This window comes from Vespa velutina, chromosome 2, assembly GCF_912470025.1.
Source record: "Vespa velutina chromosome 2, iVesVel2.1, whole genome shotgun sequence".
Lineage (NCBI taxonomy): Eukaryota > Metazoa > Arthropoda > Insecta > Hymenoptera > Vespidae > Vespa > Vespa velutina.
The window spans coordinates 5,923,979-5,945,365 of NC_062189.1; the positions used below are offsets into that span (position 1 = coordinate 5,923,979).

Here is a 21,387-nt window from a genome sequence, read left to right on the forward strand (position 1 = left end):
CACGCGCATACACACACACACATATACATATGTGTAGGTGTAACGAGATTACACGAAATGCTGGCTGACCTAAACTGTCGAGCAACAGACTCTCGATGATGGTTCCTTTGTTTATGAAGCGCATCGCGATGCTGCGTTATCGTACGTATCTCTTTTATATGTTACATATGCTTCTACGTAATTATATATATACATATATACATATATATATATATATATATATATATATATATATATTTGTGTATCAGCGGCCACGTACTCGTACGCGTATGCATACGTGTAAGTGTGTATATGTGTTCATATTTATACGTGTATAATACATATAAGAGAATAAGTATCCGTATGCATGCAACGGACAGCATACGATCTGTTTCATGTCGTTTTGACGTATAGGATATACCGATGACCGATCACCGATCGCATAAGCGTACGTTCCTAAGACAGTTTGTTAATGATACGATTAGAATCTGGAATCAAAAACGAATCGTGTCGTAATAAAGCGTTTACGATGGAGATCAAAATCGAACAGACGTAAAGCAAACCAGCCGTCCTCTTCTTCTTCTTCTTCTTCTGCTTCTTCTTCTTCTTATTTTTCTTCTTCATCATCTTTTTCTTCCGCTTATTCTTCTTCTTCGCTATTTCTTGCATGTTTATTAACTCGAGATAAATTCAAACTCGTCTATATTAACGTTTAAATACAAGTTTTGCATTATAAATTAAATTCATTGCAAATCACTTTTAAATCGTTTGCAAATAAAATTTGTCATTTTTATATATCAAGTTTTTTTTTTTTTTTTGTATCCTACGATATTCTTCCTACAGAATTATAGTCTTTCTATTTTTACAATAAAAAGTAATGATAAGAAATATTTGAAACAAATGTGATTACTCATAATTAAAATTTCAAACAACTATATCATTCGTTCAAAGATCAATTAATTTATTGAATATTTATTATAAGTTTCTATATTTTGTTCTAATCTCAGAGAACACATTTATGGGAAATTATTCTTTCCTGTAAATTGTAAACATTTCAGACAGGTTTTTATTTTATTGCCCGAGAGAAATATTTTATGTTGATTTTATTATCAAAATTTTAAATAACTACTATACACGAAATAAAATTTGGAATCTTTTAAGAAGCAATTTCGTTTCTATTTATTTTTTTTTGTTATAAAAGTTAAAAAAAAAAAAGAAGAAGAAAAACAAAAGAAGAAAAAATAATTTTGTAGAGAAATTTAATTCGTAAAATAATGAATTTGATTTGCAAAAAGTTGAATGTAAAGTGTAAAGTTCGTACATTGTTGACTCGTAATTAGATACGTATATACACAAAGTAATGCATTTTCTATGTCCATATATATATATATATATATACGCATAATTGTTATTAAAATATCGATTAGACTCATAAGACAACCAAGAAAATACATTGCCATTATAAATAGATTTAATTGGCAAACGTTGAGATGTAACGATAAAATATAATCAATAGATATAATATTTTTGTATCGAAAATAAATTAAATGTTATCTGCAATACTGATATATTATATATTATATATGACAATAAATAATATTATAATAACGACGTGAACAATTATATATTTTAATAATTTCATAAGTTTGAGTGTATGTTTAAATGAGAATATATTCGTGACCGATCAATAATATGTATCAACGTAAACTTTCTGTTAAATTGATTATCGATAATGAAAAATGATTTAATCATCAAAGACGTACGTATGATCGTTTACGAATCATAAATCTTTAAGATCGGAACGTGATCGTTCGTAACATTGCACTATAAGTCCATCTGACATCATTGCTTACATCTTGGTACATTGACTTAACAAATGATCCAATCCAATGAAACACGAACGTGTCAATCTATAAAGCACCTATCGAAACGTGATACGCCTTATTAAAGCGAAATTCTTGCCCGTTTACTACTTTTCTTTCCGTACGTTTTCGAACTAATCTTACGTATCTCAGTTTCCTGGTAACCTTTTAAAAAACTATTCCGCACGTCACGTACCAGACGGAAAATATTTTAACTCGTAAGTATCTCGAACGAAATCGTTCTTTTCAACTACTAAAAGGTGAAAGTTTAAAAAAAAAGAAAAAGAAAAAACATTCTGGAGAGAATTTTAACCGATAACTTAAAATATATATTAGTTTCGTCGATATTGAAAAATATATGAATTTCTTCTTTCGAAGATCATTATGTAAAATATTTACGACGTTTATGAAGTTAAATTGTTATTGTCTTAATTAACATTCGACAAATGAATTAACATCACAACATTTAAGAATATCGATGAGAGTTTGACATTAAAAAAAAAAAAAAAAAGAAAAGAGAGAGAGAGAGAGAGAGAAAAAAGACAAAATGAATAAAAAGTATGTCAAACGTTTCTAAGACCGAATCGTTTTTATGCATATTAATTTATGGAAAAAGAATTAAATGTCAAAATTTACCGAAATGGACGATGAGAATTCGACGCGAATGAAAAAAAGACAAAAAAAAAAAAAAAAGAAAGAAGAAAAAAAAGAAAGAAAAAAAAAGCATTCCGGAGAACTTTCTGAGATTAAATCGTATTTTATTAATACTTGAAAAATGAATTAAATATCAGAATTTGGATAAATGAATGATGATAGTTTGATATTTAAAAAAAAAAAAAAAAAAAAAAAAAAAAACAAAACAAAAGGAAAATGGAAAGAAAGAAAAAAGAGAAAATATATATATTTCCTTTTTTATTATATATATTATATAAATATATATCTTATTTCTTAATAAATATATATCTATCTTATATATATATATATAAACATAAAATTACTTATGAGGAAGAATAGTCGAGTAAGAAGAAGAAGAAGAAGAAGAAGAAGAAGAAGAAGAAAAAAAGAAAAAGAAGTGGGTTAATCGTCCGTAAGATTAATTAATGATTTCGTTTAATTAGGCGGACGAACGAATTCTCAGTGCAATTATGATGGTAAAAGAAGAAAATGAGAGAGAAAGAGAGAGAGAGAAAGAGAAAGGGGGAGAGAAAGAGAGAGATCGTTAGCACGATTCCCTTCAGACATCGGTCAAGTATATTAAGGACCTCAAGGGAATCTCTCGCCCTTTTTCTCGCTAAATATCTTCGACCGCAAAATTAACCTCATCCACGATCCTCGAAACGCATAATGCATTTATTTACCATAGATCTTAAACGACGATCAACATTCAATGATAAAAAAAAATAAAATACGGAACTTCTTTTTTTTTTTTTTTTTTTTTACTTTGTATCATAAAAATAATCCAAGATTGCTTCAATGAAACGCGTACATTGACCGTCGAAAGTGAATGCTTTCGGTGGAAAAGTTCTTTCTAATTAATTACTTCATGCGAATGTTCAATTAAGGATACGGATATCTTTTCCAGCTATTCGATACTTCGTTTCTTATAACAAAGATTTTTACCAGATCTATTTTTATCGTATTTCATAAATTTCTACGAAATATATTACGGGGCGAAAGAAAATTAATTTTTCACTTCTTAATATATTTTCTCTCAAAAGGAAAAAAAAAAAAAAAGCAAAGAAAAACAAATGTTCAAATAATGAATTCGTAAGTAAATAAAAAAATTCATTCGAACAGTAAGTAAAAATCGTTCTCGTGTATAATAATTCTTTTAAAATTGAAGATAAATTGTTATATCAAAAATTTAATAATCAATTTCAAATTATCGAACAAAAGCGATACAATTGAATCTTCGTCAATTGTTCCCCTCGCGAACAATTTTATTTTGATAGATTCGCAATATAAAAAGAAAAAAAAACGAATAAAAAAAAAAAAAAAAAAAAAAAAAAAAAAAAAAAAGAAAAAAAGAAAAAACAAAAGAAAAAGGAAACAAAAAATGAAGAGAAATTAAATGTTAATTAAAAAGAAAAAAGAAGAAAGAAAAAAGAAAAAAGAAAAAAGAAAAAAAAAAAAGAAGAAGAAAAAAAAAAGTAAAAAGACAAATTGTGGAAATAATTAGGAAAGGATAATGATTCCGATCGTAATTAAGGAAACGTTAGATCGTCGGTAGGATGGTATTAGATGCGATTTTTTTTTTTTTTTTTTTTTTTTTTTTTTTTTTCGTTAAAAACTAAGAGAAGGCGCCTTGCGGAGAAGATTCCGCGATGGCCAGGAGTTAAGAAAACGCGTTTCTTATAAGAGAGACAAGTGAAGTCTCTGTATAAGCGTTAAGAGCCGGTAATGATCGAGTTCGTCGATGACGAGATGTCTTGAATGTCTTATTAGACGTTGCTTAGACACAACACGGCATGGCGTTCCGAAGCGTGCTTACTACCAAGTGCCACGCGTCTCGCCTTCTTAATTTTCTCTGTTCGTTAGACTCGGCCCTTTTTCTACATCTCATAAGAGTTTTCAAAAGGAACGAATGAAGACGAAGAGTGTACGAAGTAAACAAGATTTTCACCAACATAATTAAAAAAAGGAATAAGAAGAAAGAAAAGAAAAATATACGTACATACGTAGAAAAAAAAAAAAGAAGTATTTCCGATTCGATATAATACCTATGTAAAATTAAAATTTTCATTACGATTACATTGAAATTTCGTTTAAAAAATATTATTCATAATGATATTATCATACCATTCTATTTTTCTTTCTTTTTTTTTTTTTTTTTTTTTTTTTTTTTTTTTTTTTTTTTTTTTACTTGGTTAATTTGTAATATTGCTATAATGTATCCTTTTGTTTTTATTTGCATTTAAGTAAAGTCGATAAAAACTTTATTAATATTATATGATTAGTATATATATATATATATATATAGTAATAAATAGTATCGTGTTATAATATATACAATGCGTATATAATATTGTACAATATTGTATACTATAGAATATATAATATAAAATATGTATAGAACAATACATACAAATATAAATCTCTACATTATACACGATGAGTATATAACATTATCCAATATCATATAATATAGAATATACATATATAACATTGTATAACATATATATTGTGTAAATATTGTATGCTAATCTAATTAATTAAAAGAAAAAAAAAAGAAGAAGAAAAAAAAAAGAAAAGAAAAAAAATTGTTCTAAGCAAATAACTCATTACAGTCAAACTCGAACGAAATTTAATTAACATGACTTTCGTGTAATTAATTTAAATGAATTTATACGAAGTATGAAAAAAAAAATAATAATAATAATAAAGAAAAAATAATGGAAAAAGAAAAAAAGAATAAAAATCACTAATCTCATTTACCAACTAAATGGGTAAATACGTGATGCGAATGAATTTCTTTTTTTTTTTCTCTCTCTCTTTCGTTTCTTTCTTTTATATATATATATAAAATACATACATATATATATATATATATATATATATATATATATATATATAATTGTACATACTCGCGTTCTATGTTAACTTGTATATCGAGCCATATACGATGAATCATACTGCCGGTAAAGGTACCGAAGGGTACATAGATGTTCTTATTGTTGCATAATGCATGCAAAATTAGCTACGAAACACAATGCGTATTTCTCACAAGCCCGCATATATCGATCAGGCTTTTGCACGCGAGTAAATAAAATATTTCGAAGGCGAGTTTGAAATATGTATATGTTGTGATACTCCCGAAAGAAATTATTTCGACAATCGAAATGAAAGAAAGAAAAAAGAAATAGAAAAAAAAAAAGAGGAAGAAAAACGAAAGAAATATAGAGGAAAAAAAAAAAAAAAAAAAAAAAATAGGAAAAAAAAAGAAAAAGAAGATCATTAGACACGGTTCACGAATCTGTTGAGTACATTTATCGTTAGAAATCATATTTGAAAAGTGGCCGAGTGAAAGAGAATGACAAATCGATAGAAAATTTCTATTCTTCGGCTCGAAGGAAAAGATAAAAAAAAAAAAAAAAAAAGAATGAAAGAAAGAAAGAAAGAAAGAAAGAAAATGGGGATTTAAAATCGGTAATTACGGTACTGACGTCGTGTTAACGACTAATTAACGCTCCGTAGTTTCTCTTCGTTCACGGTACACGCCTACGTTCGACTCTAATGTAAGAAGAAGAAGAAGAAGAAGAACAAGAACAAGAAGAAGAAGAAGAAGAAGAAGAAAAAGAAAGAGAAAGAGGAAACAAAAAACAAAAAAAAAAAAAAAAAAAAAAAAGAAAAAAAAAAGAAAAAGAAAAAAGAAAACACACAAAAAAAGGAGGAAAAGACAATGAAATTGTAACGATCACCGATCGGATCTGTAAAATTCCGAATGTCGATGGTTTAACGGTTAAAACAATAAAAGATAACTTCGTAGATAACTTCTCCTCGAGATAATATAGAAACGTTTTCTCTCTAACATCGCCTCTAAGTTAAAACTCACGCTTGAAGAGGCAACGAACGACTTTCGACGGCTGTTTTCTTGCGTCATGCAGATATCTATGTATGTACTTATGAACATCGAACGTCGGACTCGTTAACGAGATTATACATTTATTTTCTAGACTTGTAATAAAACTGTTAATTACTGGAATGTATACACATACACACATAAACACACACACACACACACATACACACACACATACATATATATGGGAAGCGAAATTTCTACGATAAAGAAACTACTTTCGAAAGTAAGTTCGATTCTAATTTTATGATCTTTAATATTTCTTTAGAATAATTAAATATGCAATATTAATATATATATATATATATATATATTATATATAGACACGCACATAGATACATAAAAAATAGATTCATAATAGATACATAATGAAATAAATTCAACAATTATTCATATAAAAAATTGTAAAAAATTATTCTCCTTTTTTTTCTAACACTTACAGATAAACAATATCTGTTTTGTTTATCATATATAAGAAAGCTAATCTTAGAAAGAAAGTTTCATCCAAATTTTATCATCTTTGATATTTCTTTAGAATAATAGTTATAAAATATACAAAACAAATATATATATATATATAATGAAGAAATAGATCGAATAAATATTTTTATATAAAATATTATTTATAATAATAACTATTAATATTTATTATTATTATTATTATTATTATTTATATAGAAAAATTATAAAAAAAAAAAAAAAAAGTAAGAAAAAATAAAAAACTCTTCGTAGCAATAGCAGCACATAAAGAATTATTACCACCACGATAATTTATATGTCAGTAACGAAAGTTGACCTTCGTAGAACGTCGATGATCATAGGGACATACACTTGACCCAGAAGATCTATGTAAAAGAAAATAAGTTGGATGGTTTGGCTCGAAGGCAATTTTACACGAGTTTACCATCAGACAGGGGATGAAAAACGGAGGGAGAGTAATGGTCGGGGGGTGAACTGTTGGCAACGTTTCAAGACGCAGTTCTACCTAACTAAAATACTGCAGTGTTCCCTTATCCATCCATCCATCCATACATACATATCTATATACATATATACATACATACATATATAAATACATATATATATATATATATATAAAATGCATATATGTATACAAATAGAAGATTGAAATATTGCAGATTTTCGGTGGGATGCAAACAACCATTTATTAATCCACCTTTCTAACTATTTTTCAAAAGAATAAAGAAAAAGAGAAAAAAAAAAAAGAAATGAAAAAATAAAGAAACGACTATACACATATATAGTCGTAGTATAATAGCAATGAACGTTTCCGCGATCTAGGAAAATCATTAGAATGGTTAGACGAGTACGTTGAAGCCGGATTTCCACTCTGATAACGTTAACGCGCTCGCTCGTCCTACCAAAGAAACAATGACCGGCATAACAAAACCGAGTAGCATCAACACTATATATATTATAGCAATTTTCCTGAAACATGGCGCGGATCAGTCGGATAAGCTTCGTTAAATCTCACCTAAACATCATCTAAACATCAGCTTTGATCCATTATTATTAACTATTTCATTACTTGTTAACACCTATAAGTCCCTTTGTAGTTCATTATAGTTTGAAGTCTATTGTCATTTGATTTATATTGCTTTAAATAAATCGTAACCGATTATAAAAGCACGATAATTGAGGAATTTAATGGAAGAAATGGCAGTCCTAGGAAAATGATATTTAATGATTAATAAATGTTTTAATTCTTTTCACTCTTCATCGATTTCAATAACTTTCTTTTATTTTTTCTTGTATATAAATAAAATATCTATAATTCGTGATATTCGATATTTTTCTTATTATAATAATTTAATTAAATTTGAGAAAAAAAAAAATATTAAAAAAAAAAAAAAAAAGGAAAAGAAAACAAATAATTTAAAAAGGAACAAAGAATTTATACAAAGGCAAATATTTGGATTATTTATAGTACACCAAACAGTATAATAAACCGTGAACCTTGTCTTACGTTATTAATAAACACAGATAAGAAAAAACGGCTTCACTATAAGAACATCTTATAAACAATTTAAAGAACAAAGAATCTATACAAAGACAACTATCTGTATTATCTAGAGTATACCAAACATTATAATAAACCATGAATCTCGCCTAATGTTATTAATACATCCACACAAGCGATTTGATGTGACGTTAAATTAAAAAAAAAATAATAATAAATAAATAAATAAATAATAATAAGACAATACAAAAATGAAAAAAAAAAGAAAAATAAAAATGAAAAAAAAAAAGAAAAATAAATAAATAAATAAAACACAAAAGAAATTGAAATCTCGTTTGTTCTCATTTTAAAGGTGAAGTAAGACAATTTGAAAAACTTTCTATTTCGTTCGTTTCCTTCAAACGAACAATACCTTCATGTTGGATAATATCCAACGGAGTCAATCTCAAGAGGAGAAGGGTAAGAGAGGGTGGAGTGTGTGTAAGGGAAAGGAAGGGTGAAGGTGGTGAGAGTGAGAGAGAGAGAGAGAGAGAGAGAGAGAGAGAGAGAGAGAGAGAGAGAGAGAGAAGAATCGTCAAGAGCGGAAGAAGAAAAGTATGAAAACTTTCTTGACAGGACTCTTCCACTTCCGGCGGATACATTAAAGAGCATTGTGTTTAAATTACTTTACTCTTACGTGCTTCTTAGAATTTAATATGTTTTTCTCGTTTAAAAATACAAGTTGTTTAGATATCTCTTTGAAAATGTAATATTAGAAATGAACAATGATTGTTCATCGAAATGAACTATAACATTAGCATGCTTAACTTTATGCGTAATTCTTAACTATATCATATTAATTTGTGAATGTTAATAATGATGAATATTAAACGTATTACGTAAGCGATTTAAAGCATGCGAATCTTTGCACATTTATGTACATGTACAGATACTTTATATATATATATATATATATATATATGTGTGTGTGTGTGTGTGTGTGTGTGTGTGTGTGTGTGTGTGTGTGTGTGTATAAATATGTTTATATATATTTATTAATATATAATTTCTTATTATAAAATATTTATATATAATTTATTTTCATTAAGACTAAAAATCATTTATATATATATATATATATATATATATATATATATATATATACATATATAATTTTAACTACAAATAAATAAATATTTATCTATATTTATATATTTATTATTATTACCAAGTATATTATTAAATTTTAATTCATCCTGATAAAACTTCCAAGTATTTGATCTCATACTTATCCTTATTTCACTTATTTATAAAAGAAATTAATATGTAATATAAGAGAGAGAGAGAGAGAGAGAGAGAGAGAGAGAGAGAGAAAAGAGAAAGAAAAAAATACTTCTTAACAATTTCGATTATCTAAAAGAATAATCTAATCGAATATCTAATATACTTGAATAGAATTATGTATATAAGAGAAACGAAGTAAAACGAGTCCGTTTCAATTAAAAACTATACAATCCTAATCTATTTCTTCTTCTTGATCGTATGAAACGATCGACGAACTATTTAAACTAAATACTATATACATACATATATATATATATATATATATATATATATGTGTGTGTGTGTGTGTGTGTGTGTGTAGTCCTTTTCCTGTCACTTCCTCGGAGAAAGCAGAAAGGAACTTTTACGGAAAGATTAACTTCGACCTGGATTCGAATCGCTTCCTATGTAAATAACCGATACAGTTGAAAATACAGAAACGTTGTTATTGCCTTCTCTTTTGTTTTTCCGCTTTGTGATCTGACACTTCTTCATCATCATATCTAAAGATGGCACTTCTTAGATAGTCTCGGGTCAAGGAAACAAAAAAAAAAGGAAAAAAAAAGAAAAAAAAAAAAAAAAAAAAAAAAAAAAAAAAAATACTACCTCTTTTTCATTTAAATGATTAATAAAATAAATGATTAATATTTACAAATATTTTAATCATAATATTTATAATAAAATATCACTATGATATTATAAATGAACGTAGCATAAATAATTAAAATATTAAAATTGCATCTTATTATAAATACTAATTGTCAATTTAAAATACTGATCGAATTATTATATTTACAGATATTCTAATTAAAATATTAACTGTTTTCTTTTCTTTTTTTTTTCTTTTTTGTTTTTTTTTCTTTTTATTTTTAACCGATGTAATACTAATCATTTATTTGAAAAATCGATTAAAATATCTTTTAAAATACTAACCCCAAAAAATAACAGTCCTACTTGTTTCTTTTGTCCTTTTTTTTTTTTTTTTTTTTTTTTTTTTTTAGTTCGCATAGTCTTCACGATATGCAAGATATAAAAAGTATGAGCGAAGCGAAAAATGTACGTAGTAAATACGTCATGTAGGTATTAAGTTCTAATCGTCATTAGACGTGACTAGAATCGACCAGTTGAAACACTGTTATGAATGATAATTACAAACCCGAGATGAATTAACGTTGATTGCATGGGTTTTAGACGCTATATGATATTTCACATTTGAAAACGAATAGAAATTATCTAATGTTGGATATCTTCGTTTCTAATTCTATTACGAATGAAACGTAAGTCGCGTTTTGTAATGTATACATGTAGTAATATTTTAATATAGATACAATAAGATCGTAAATTTTAATGATATATCTAATGGATAACAAAAGATTGAAAGTAGGAAGAAATATCTATGTACGTGACGCGTATTACTTTTCAAGGATGTACGTTATAACGTTTTAACAAGCCGATAGATATCAACGATCGTGAATCGTTTCCTCTATCTTATAAAGTTCTTTGTACGCCATATTTGTTAACTGGCACATCGTATAGAACAATAGAATCAAGGAAAATATAAACATAGGCAGGAGGCTCATCGAGCGTAGGTACGCAAGCTTGCTTCCGCGAGAAGCGACCGGTGAAAGTGTCACGTATCAAATCTCTTTCTAAGATTTTTATTCGATTCAATTGTAAAATTAGATGGATCATTATAATTAGCATAATATAGCGAGAGTGAGGAAATAAAGAGAGAGAGAGAGAGAGAGAGAGAGAAAAGATAAATAAATAAATACAAAAAGTACATTAAAAAAAAAAAAAAAAAGAAAAAAAAAGAACAAGAAAAAGAAAATTGAAGGACTTTTAGCCTTATAAAGCAACTTTGACGTATCGAATGTATCGAATGTTTCCTGTGTTCCACGTTAGGTTTACCTCAAATACTATGTTTAAACGTAAATGGCGATTCACGGAACACAACGCATGTCCTAGAAACTTCCTTTTCTAAACCTATTAATCGAAGCTTCGTTGTATAAGTTATATTTAATGGTTTTAACTGTTATTTTCTGATGAAAATGTTAAAGGAACGTCTATGAAATAATTTTTATAATAACATTTTGTAACATATCTTGAAATTTAAATAATGTATACTTTGGTCAATAAGTAATGTCAAAATTTTCAACATTTATATATATATATATATATATGTGTGTATACACATACACACACACACAGACATTATATATAAATAAAACAATACTAGTATAATATAACAGGTACGTAATATATATTCTATTAAAAATAAAATTTAAAAAGAAATGTTGGCGTTGTTTATTTAAATATAAAGTATTGAAAATTAAAACAACATTAGTATGAAAGAACAGTAGTCTAATGTTTTTTAGTAAAAATAAAATTAAAAACAAAAAATATTAGTATTGTTTATTTAGATATATGATGGAACATTGAGAATTATAAAATAGTAATACGTTATTATTGACTGAAAAAAAAATAAAAAAAGAAAAGAAAAGAAAAGAAAAAAAAAAAAAGAACTATTATTGTTCAATTTAATCACAAAATATTGAAAATAAAAATAATACGAGTGTAGTAGAACGTAACGGTAAATACAATACATTGTCTGATGAGAATAAAATTTAACAGAAACATTAGTGTGTCATTTATTTCATTACAACATTTTCTGTAAATTTCAATGTCTAAATATTATTATCCAATTCAATATCAATTAATATAAACTAACACTAATGATTATTTATACGAACTAATCGAAAAAAAAAAAAAAAATTTGTCAAAACGATATTCCAGACTTTTCCAATGAACTATTTTATCTAGCATAATTTATGTGGCACGAAAAATATAAACTTATATATGAGAAATTTAAAGTTTACGAGATGCCTTTTAATTTTCTTTTAAAATTCAAGTAAATTAAAAGTTTTGAATGCAATTTAAAGTCTTTGCTAGACCGATCGTCGGACTTCGTAAATTTTTGTAAAATCTGTAAAAATAAAAGAAAAAAAAGGAAGAAAGAAAAAGAAAATAAAGAACAGAGAAAAATGTGACAGTGGTTTTTCATGGAAAAAGCAACGTAGATGCTTTAAAAGAGAAGAGAGAATAAAATATATAAGATAAGATACTTATATTTACTCATAGCTCGTTACCTTTCGCGATCATAATCTAACGCGGAACGCGTGCCATGGGAAGGATCGTTAAAAAGTGTTATGCTATTCTGTCTCCACTTTCCAGAATATTTCTCTTTATTCCCAACCTTTCTCTCTCTCTCTCTCTCTCTCTCTCTCTCTCTCTCTCTCTCTCTTTCCTTTTATTTTAACAACTCATTATAGTGAAAACAAAAAAAAATAGATAATAAATAAATAAATAAATAAATAAATAAATAAATAAATAAATCTATTTAAAGTGAATCGCATAAATACAGGATCGGCCAAAAGTTCTTCTAGATGATTTTAAAGATCAATAATTTTTTTTTTCGAGACTTCGGCTTAATTATTCCTTTTTTTTTCTCCCTAGAATTATGAAACAATAAAAACTAAAAAGACCTCGATATAAGAATTATTGATTTTTAAAATCATCGAGAAACTACTTTTCCTATCACTAATACTCCTTTGAATAAACTCTTCTTTTGCCGACCGAACAATATGCTCCGGCATTCGTAAAAACGTTTAAATTAATTTCTAATATATTGCGTAAAAAAAAGGACAGAATAAAAAAAAAAATAAAAAAATAAAATACGCATTACTCCAATTGCAACAAATTGAAAACGAATCTGTCCAAATATTTCTTTTATAAATTCTTCTTTTGCCGACCGAATAAAAAATGTTTAATATTAACAAAAAAAAAAAAAAAAAAAAAAAAAAAAAAAAAAAAAAAAAAAAAAAAAAAAAAAAAACGCATAAATTGATTCGTATATAATCTGAAAAAGAAAAAGAAAAAGAAAAAGAAAAAAAAAAAAGAAAGAAAAAAAAGATTATTTAATTTCAACCAATTATTTTTATTATTCACTTATCTCTATCCTTAATTGTCACAGAGAATTCTTTGATTTAAATTAATTGGAGGGAAAAGAAAAACTGATCTCAAAGTAAAAGAGAGAGAAAGAAAAAGAGAGAGAGAGAGAGAGAGAGAGGAAAAAGGGAGAGACAGACGTTATTTCTCTATTTTCTAGTGTTCTCTCAAGGTACATACCTTCTTGGCCGGGATTATTAGTGTTCAAGTTGGGATGAGAAGTCAGCGAAGACGGTGTGTCATCCTCAGCGACGCCCATCGTCGTTGCTGCTGTTTGCTGATGATGCGTTTCCACCTCCGTCGCCTCTTCGCACCTATAGGAAATTAACGTCAGAATTAATTCATTCAATTATGACGAAAAATAAACTAAATGATTTACCAATCAATTGTATTTCATAAGTAATTATGAATCATCCCAATTAAGAAACTCAAATTGGAGTAGAATTACTCAACAACTTTCGCTTCTAAAGTTAAAAGCAACTTTCAAAAGTTAGAGATTTCTTTTAACTTAATTTAATGTATTAGATTTATTAAAAATATTATATAAAATATAATATTATATATATATATATATAATTTTTAACTTAATATTTAATATTTAGAAATTAATTTACGTCTTATTAATTGTTTCTCTCTCCTCCCCCCACCCCTCCTCCTCCTATAATCTATAATTTTTTAATATAAATTATCTTTTAATTAAAAGCAATTAGATTGCTCCTAATCTAACATATTTAATTTATTATATTATTACATAATATATAATATTATGTATAAAAGTAATAAATATATAATATATACTCAATGAAATTTACTTGTTATATTTCCGTATAATACAGATAATAATACTAATGATATTATATATTACATATTACGTAAGATATTTTATATCTTATATTAAAATTAAAAATCATGTTGGAAGAACAGTCTTTTAAACAATCCAATTATAAATGGCATAAAGCTACGAAGCAATAAGAATTAAACCAATATATATATATATATATATAATGAAAATATATGAAAAATATGAGTCGAACAAGAGGAAAGAATATCATACTGTATAAAATTTCGAAACATCAAAGGGCCGACACACTGTAAACGCATAACGGAATTCGTCTGACACCGGTGCTGCAATTTTACCTCTGGATTTCTCTGTGGATCCAGGGACTGAATCTCCTATCCGGCCGGTTGAACGTTCACGCACATACATATATACATACATACATACATAGATATATATATATATATATACACACATACATACCTACATACATACATATATACATACATACTCGCATATCGTCGCGATAATTACGCATTCGTACGCGTACGCGTGGGCGTTTGTACTTCGTACTTCGAAGAAAAAAAAAAGGAAGAAAAGAAAGGAAGGGACGGTGGAGAAGGAAGAGAAGGGGAAGGAGGAGGAGGAGAAGGTGGTGGTGGAGTTAGAGGTAGATGAAGAGGTAGTGGAGGAGGGAAAGTGGAAGATAGAGGAAGAAGAGGAGGAGGAGATGAAGAAGAAGGATAGAAAATGAACAAGAGTGCTTGCTGCACTCGGCGAAATAGAGAAGAAAAAGACGAAGGAGGAGGAGAAGAAGAAGAAGAAGAAGAAGAAGAAGCAAAAGGAGAAGAAGAAGAAGAAGAAGAAGAAGACGAGTACTCCGAGTCGGTAACGGTATGTTGACCTCTCTCTGGATATGCCGGCTCTTTGCTATACATACGATACATCCCGTGTAAACGAAATGCTATGCCTCGTGTCTCATACAGTTTTTCGACTACAAATTCAATTTCTTTTTTTGCAAATCAAATTCTAAACCTTCGCTAATTGCAAACTCGACCTTTCTCTCGATTATTAGATGATTCAGTGTGTAAGGGCTAATTACAAGATTTCTCGATACGGGTTTTGCGATAAGAATTCAATTTGTTTATTCTTTTTCTTCTTCTTCTTCCTCTTTTTTTTTTTTTTTTTTTTTTTTTTGCAAATTAAATTCAATCTTTCGTGAATCGACTTCATCCACTTTGCAAATCAAATTTTGTTCACAAATTTCTTCCTACAGATTATCGTCTTTCATATTTTTGAGATAAAAGATAACGAAAGAGTATTTTTTTTTTTAAATTGCAATCGCTCAGAATTAAAATTTCAAACTACTAGCTTAAGAAAATTAACGATCTAATGAAAATCTACATGAGTTTATACTTTCTTCCAATCTCAAATTACACATTTACAGGAAATTTCTGTAAATTATTTCCCGTAATTTGTAAGAATTTCAAGCAAGTTAAATGACAATATAACTGATGTCTGCCCAGAGACTACATATTTAGTAAATAATTGAATTGCTCTGATTTTACTTTACTATAGAGCAAAAAAAATGTAATGCTTATTACATGAAAATGTATATTATATTACGACCAGCTGCTTCAAAAGAGCTATTATAGATAAAGTTATATATATATGTACATTATTATCTACATACAGTCTCTGTGCTATAATCATACATACATTATAAATTCCATAAGTAATGATTTGATAATTATTATTATATAATTATTTCATGTATATCATTCTATTACATATAATAAAATTTCGAATTTTCTTAACAATAAATTTTTTATTTGATTTTCTTTTTATTACGAGGACATAATAAAAAAAAAAAAAAAAACGTAGAAAAATTTGATTCGTAAAATGGTGAATTTAATTTGCAAAAAGTTGATTTTCCAAAAGTTGACTTTGGAATACAAAAAGACCTATAAAATGTAATTGTTCAAATAAGAACAAAATGATTAAATAAAATGAACGATCTCATTTATAATTCGTCCTTTATTTTAATATTTACGTAATTACGGATGTATTATTCTGGAAATTTTCTCTTTTAGATGTCGTAAAGCCGTAATACCGTTTATACAAAAAGCCCGCGCATAAATACACACTCTAATTCGAATACGAATTAACTGTAGAATATTTGATTGCAAATTTTGATTTAATTGTTAATTGTTAAATAGATACTTCGTGTATAAAGCCATGTTTTGAAACGTATCACACAAAAGAAGACTTATAGTTGATCAATGGTATCACATATATATATATATATTTTTTTTTTTCAAATAAATAATTATATATCCATTTTTAATTAGGATTATTGAGTATCATCGAGATAATATAAGACATCTGAAGTATCAATTTTTTTTCAAACGATACTTTGTGTATTTATTCCTGCTTCATTTTTTACATTCCAAATTAACTTTTATCTTATCATAGAAAAGTATTATTTCACGTGGAAATTTTAACATGTTAATGAAAAATGTTATATCCATTTTTATAAAATTGTTATTTAATAGTAAAAACGTTTACAAATTTTTGCATAAGCACTAATATCAAAAAAAAATAAAATATAATTGGCAGACAATATTGTCAGTACAAGTGATTGATAAATTAATCCTGGTTGTGCAACTGTAGGACACCCAGACCAACATTAAGCTTAACTAAAACAATTTGCCCATTGCATGATTCATGAATTTTTTTTTATAATAACATTATTGGAAATGCCTCTTCAAACCTACTAATTATTATTTCGGAAACTTCAAAGAATATATCAATTTCTTTTGGAGTCAAAATTATTCATTCTGTATAAATGGCAGCTGTTCAAAGTGCCTGGGGTGCACCAAGTATACAATTAGAAATTATTTTGAGATATGCACAATTAGGGTTAATAAAACTAGATGGATCCAAAAGCTTCTAAATGATCTTTAAAGATCAATCAAAACTTCGCAAGTTTAATGTTTTATTCCGAATTGTAAAAGCGCAAGACTAGAAATTATTTTACCACTTAAAAGAAAAAAAATAAAAAGAAATTAGTCTAAAGTAAAATCGAGAAAGACAGAGAGAAAGAGAAAGAGAAAAAAGGGGGGGGGGAGAAGGGAGTGTAATCGATTTTTTAATAATCATCTTAAAACTTTTGAACCATCCTTTAACTAACTCTATCGTCATAAAATTATTAATTAAATATTTTCTTAAATACGCAAAATCGATTCGATAAGTTTCAATACTTCGTTCGTTTGAATTTCGCGCCCATAGGCGTCTTTATGGCGTTATGGCGCCAAATTCGAATCATTGTAAACATTGTATACATGATTATATAACAATTCTTAAATGTTCGCATTCCTTTACAAAAGTCATTTCATAAAAATATTAAAATAAACTAAATGCAATTGGTGTTAATTATGAAAAGTGGTACAAACACGTATAAAATTTTTGCTCTTTTTCATATTTTTTGTTAGCATTCTTTCATTTTCATTTTATTTGTCTTGCTATTCTTAGAACTGTTTGAGAGAGAGAGAGAGAGAGAGAGAGAGAGAGAGAGAGAGAGAGAGAGAGAGAGAGAGAGAGAGAGAGAGAGAGAGAGAAAGAGAGAAAGAGAGAGAGAGAGAGAGAGAGAGAGAGAGAGAGAAAGAGTATGAAATAGATAGCTCACGAAGCAGCATAATAAAAAGAATTAAAAATAACACAACTCGCAAACTAATTTCTCCTTCATCGTCGTTTATTAGACGATATATAATAAACATGTGCTAAGTTAATATGTGATACTTCCAGTCACGCCTGATCGTTAATAATACCAATAGACAAATTAAATTTACGTCGTGTATAAACAGCGGAAGATTTAATGCTCGCGTAAAATTCCAATCGAACGGGGTCACGAATTTGAAAGGAGGAAAAAGAGAAAAAAACAAAACAAAAAACAAAACAAAAAACAAAACAAAAAATAATAATAATAATTAAAAAAAAAAAAAAAAAAAAAAATAGTAAGATAAAGGCGAAGAAAGAAATGGAGATTCGAAGAGTTCAAAGGACTTGTTTCCTTTTTCTTTCTTTTTTTTTTTTTTTGTTCAGAAAATTCGTAAAACTCGTGACTCAATCTTTTAACCTTGCTCGTGTATTTCGTACGTTAAATATAGCCAATGGGAGAACAATAAAAATGCATCTTACGAATCTCCGTCGGACGCTTCTCGCTCGGTTATTTTCGTTTCCACGTGCGGGAGAAGTAAAACACAAAAGCAAAGCTACGTATTCCAGAAACATCGCGTTTCGATTTATCAACGTCGACATCGTATCGACGTGCGAGCAAAAATAAGCTCCTCCCGGGAGGGCACGAAAGAGAGAGAGAGAGAGAGAGAGAGAGAGAGAGAGAGAGAGAGAGAGAGAGAGAGAGAGGAGAGATACGACGCACGAAAATAATGAAAGTCCGGAGTTACGTGCGATTCTTATCCTCCCCTTTTTATATATATTTCTCATATCCTAAAAAAAGATCTATCGTCATAAAGATCGCATACATACTCTCATAACGGTCTAATGATACTAAAAAAAAAAAAAAAAAAAGGAGAAAAAATTGGGGAGGAAGAAAAATTTTGTACATTTCTTTCTACTTTTCAATCCTTTCCTTTCAAACAGATTTTTTTTTTCATAGAACGATTTGAATTGTTCTATTACGACAAAAAGAAAAAAAGAAAAAATATCGGTTATTAACTTTTTGATCGAATATCGAGAGAAAGTAGCCAGTTCTTATTCTTTCTCTTTTTATCCTATAAAAAGTGATTCATAAATGAGTGCCGATATTACAAAAGATAAATAAATCTATACACTGATATAAGTTAAAAATGTTATATCGATATATGTCCTATGTATCTTAGTTTTCGTGTTATAGATGATTAAATAAAAAAAAAAAAATATATATATATATATTTATTTATTTATATAAATATAATATATTTTATATTGTTTATATATATATATATAATTATATACCTTACTTTAATTAAAAAAAAAGATATTCTATCGTAAAGAACACATTATATACGCCTTCATGATGGCTTAATCTATATATATAAAAAGAAAAAGAAAAAAGAAAAAAAACAAAAAAAAAAAACAAAAAAATTCCCTTAATTTTCTTTCCCGTCCATTTTATTTTCCCTTTCACCGAAAGTTTTATCGAAAGTGGTTAACCAGTAACCCATTCTTATCCTCCTTTTTTTTTTATACATGTAATCCTTATCCTACCTTAAAAACAGATATTTCTCTCATAAATACACGCACACAAGGACGTACATATACAGGATGTAAAAATACGGGCCCATTTCACATTATCATCGTGATATGACAAAGGCCATTATAAATATATCAAAAGGAAATGGAGAAAAAAAAAAAAGAAAAAATAAGAAACAATAAAAAAAATAAAAAAAATCACCATCTCTATGTCACATTTTTCGCAACAATCAAATGGGGTACGAGTAACGTAACTAAACATTGATTTTATAAATTATGATTCATGCAATTTTTAATCTCAAACTATTGTTAATATAATTTTATCCTATCGTGCATAAGTATGCTCGATTTTTTATTTGATATTTTAAATGAAATTCCAAGAAAACGACGTTTACTCTTTCTTCGTTAATTGGTTAATTATCATTACGGTTCCTTTCTCTTTTTTCAAGGTCCGAAAATGTCCGTTCTTTTTCTTCTCTCTCTCTTTTTTTTTTTTTTTTTTTTTTTTTTTTTTTTTTTTATATTCTACACTCGTAGCTGGTCTGATACTACTTATAGAAAAGAAAAAAATATCACGTAAATTTTCATCGAACAAAGAAATTGTTTCCTTATAAATAAAAAAAAAATATCTTTAGATACAATATATCTGATCTGATATCGTGCTAATAGTACTTTAAAAAAAAAAAAAAGGATAAATAAATAAATAAATAAATAGAAGACGAAAGGAAAAAAAAAATTATACTTTGCAAATTTTGTTTACTTTTCAAATATTCTTCGAAATATAAAATCGTATGACTTTACGCGTGTTGATTTTTGCGCAATGCTAATTAAGATATATGATAAAATGTATATATTTTGTAAATTCTCTTTTGATCGGAATTATATTCCATGAAAGAATTTCCATCGATAGATAAAATCATTTCCTTATAAATAAATATCTTCGTATACAATCGGGGAGATATTTTAGTCCCCGAATGGTATTTAAAAGATATTTTGTAAATTCTCTTTTGCTTATCGATCGGAACTACTTTCCATGAAAAATTTCCATCCTGAGATAAAATCGTTTCCTTATAAATAAATATCTTTAGATATATCGAAGTGTGAACTTTTTGGATTATCGGATCTAGAGAAAGTAGCCCGGAAACGAGTACGTGTCTACGTAATACTATCGTTTTCTTTCCATTTAACTTAGAACCCGTCAGACTTTGAACGTTCATTCGTTCATTCGTTTATGCGTCGGTGTCCGGAAAGAATTGACAGAGCGTAGCTCCGTCACAAAACAGGCTCCCTCGGTTTACGGATTCGTTCGTATAGGTCATTTCTCTCTCGGCCAATGGCCGTTCGTCCACCTTTACCGTATAGTTTACAGAACACACGTATACATTTTGATCGTATCAATAAATTTCCCGAATCGGTGTCAAACGAATTGTAATGTTCACACGATTCGGTTTTTCACAGTACTCCTCCATTCTATCTCTCGCGATTCCCTTTATTTTTATTTTTCTATTGTTTGCTTCGAACGATTCAACATCGATCGAGCGCTAGGATCAATGCTGCATCTATCGATAAAACAATCGAATCGTTTGGACGACGTCATTACGGTATATATATTGTCAAAGAACGATTCCATTTTTTTTTTTTTTTT

General features: G+C 27.6%; 1 protein-coding gene across 2 annotated transcripts in view; it reads right to left on the reverse strand.

The window, feature by feature from the left end:
- The window catches only part of LOC124946687 (serine/threonine-protein kinase tricornered), a 105,995-nt gene that overhangs the window by 79,726 nt on the left and 4,882 nt on the right, over positions 1-21,387 (reverse strand). For both annotated transcript variants that reach the window (XM_047487748.1, XM_047487749.1), the window contains exon 2: positions 13,892-14,025. In XM_047487748.1, the coding sequence (XP_047343704.1) occupies positions 13,892-14,025 (134 nt within the window). The remainder of the gene's footprint in view (positions 1-13,891; positions 14,026-21,387) is intronic.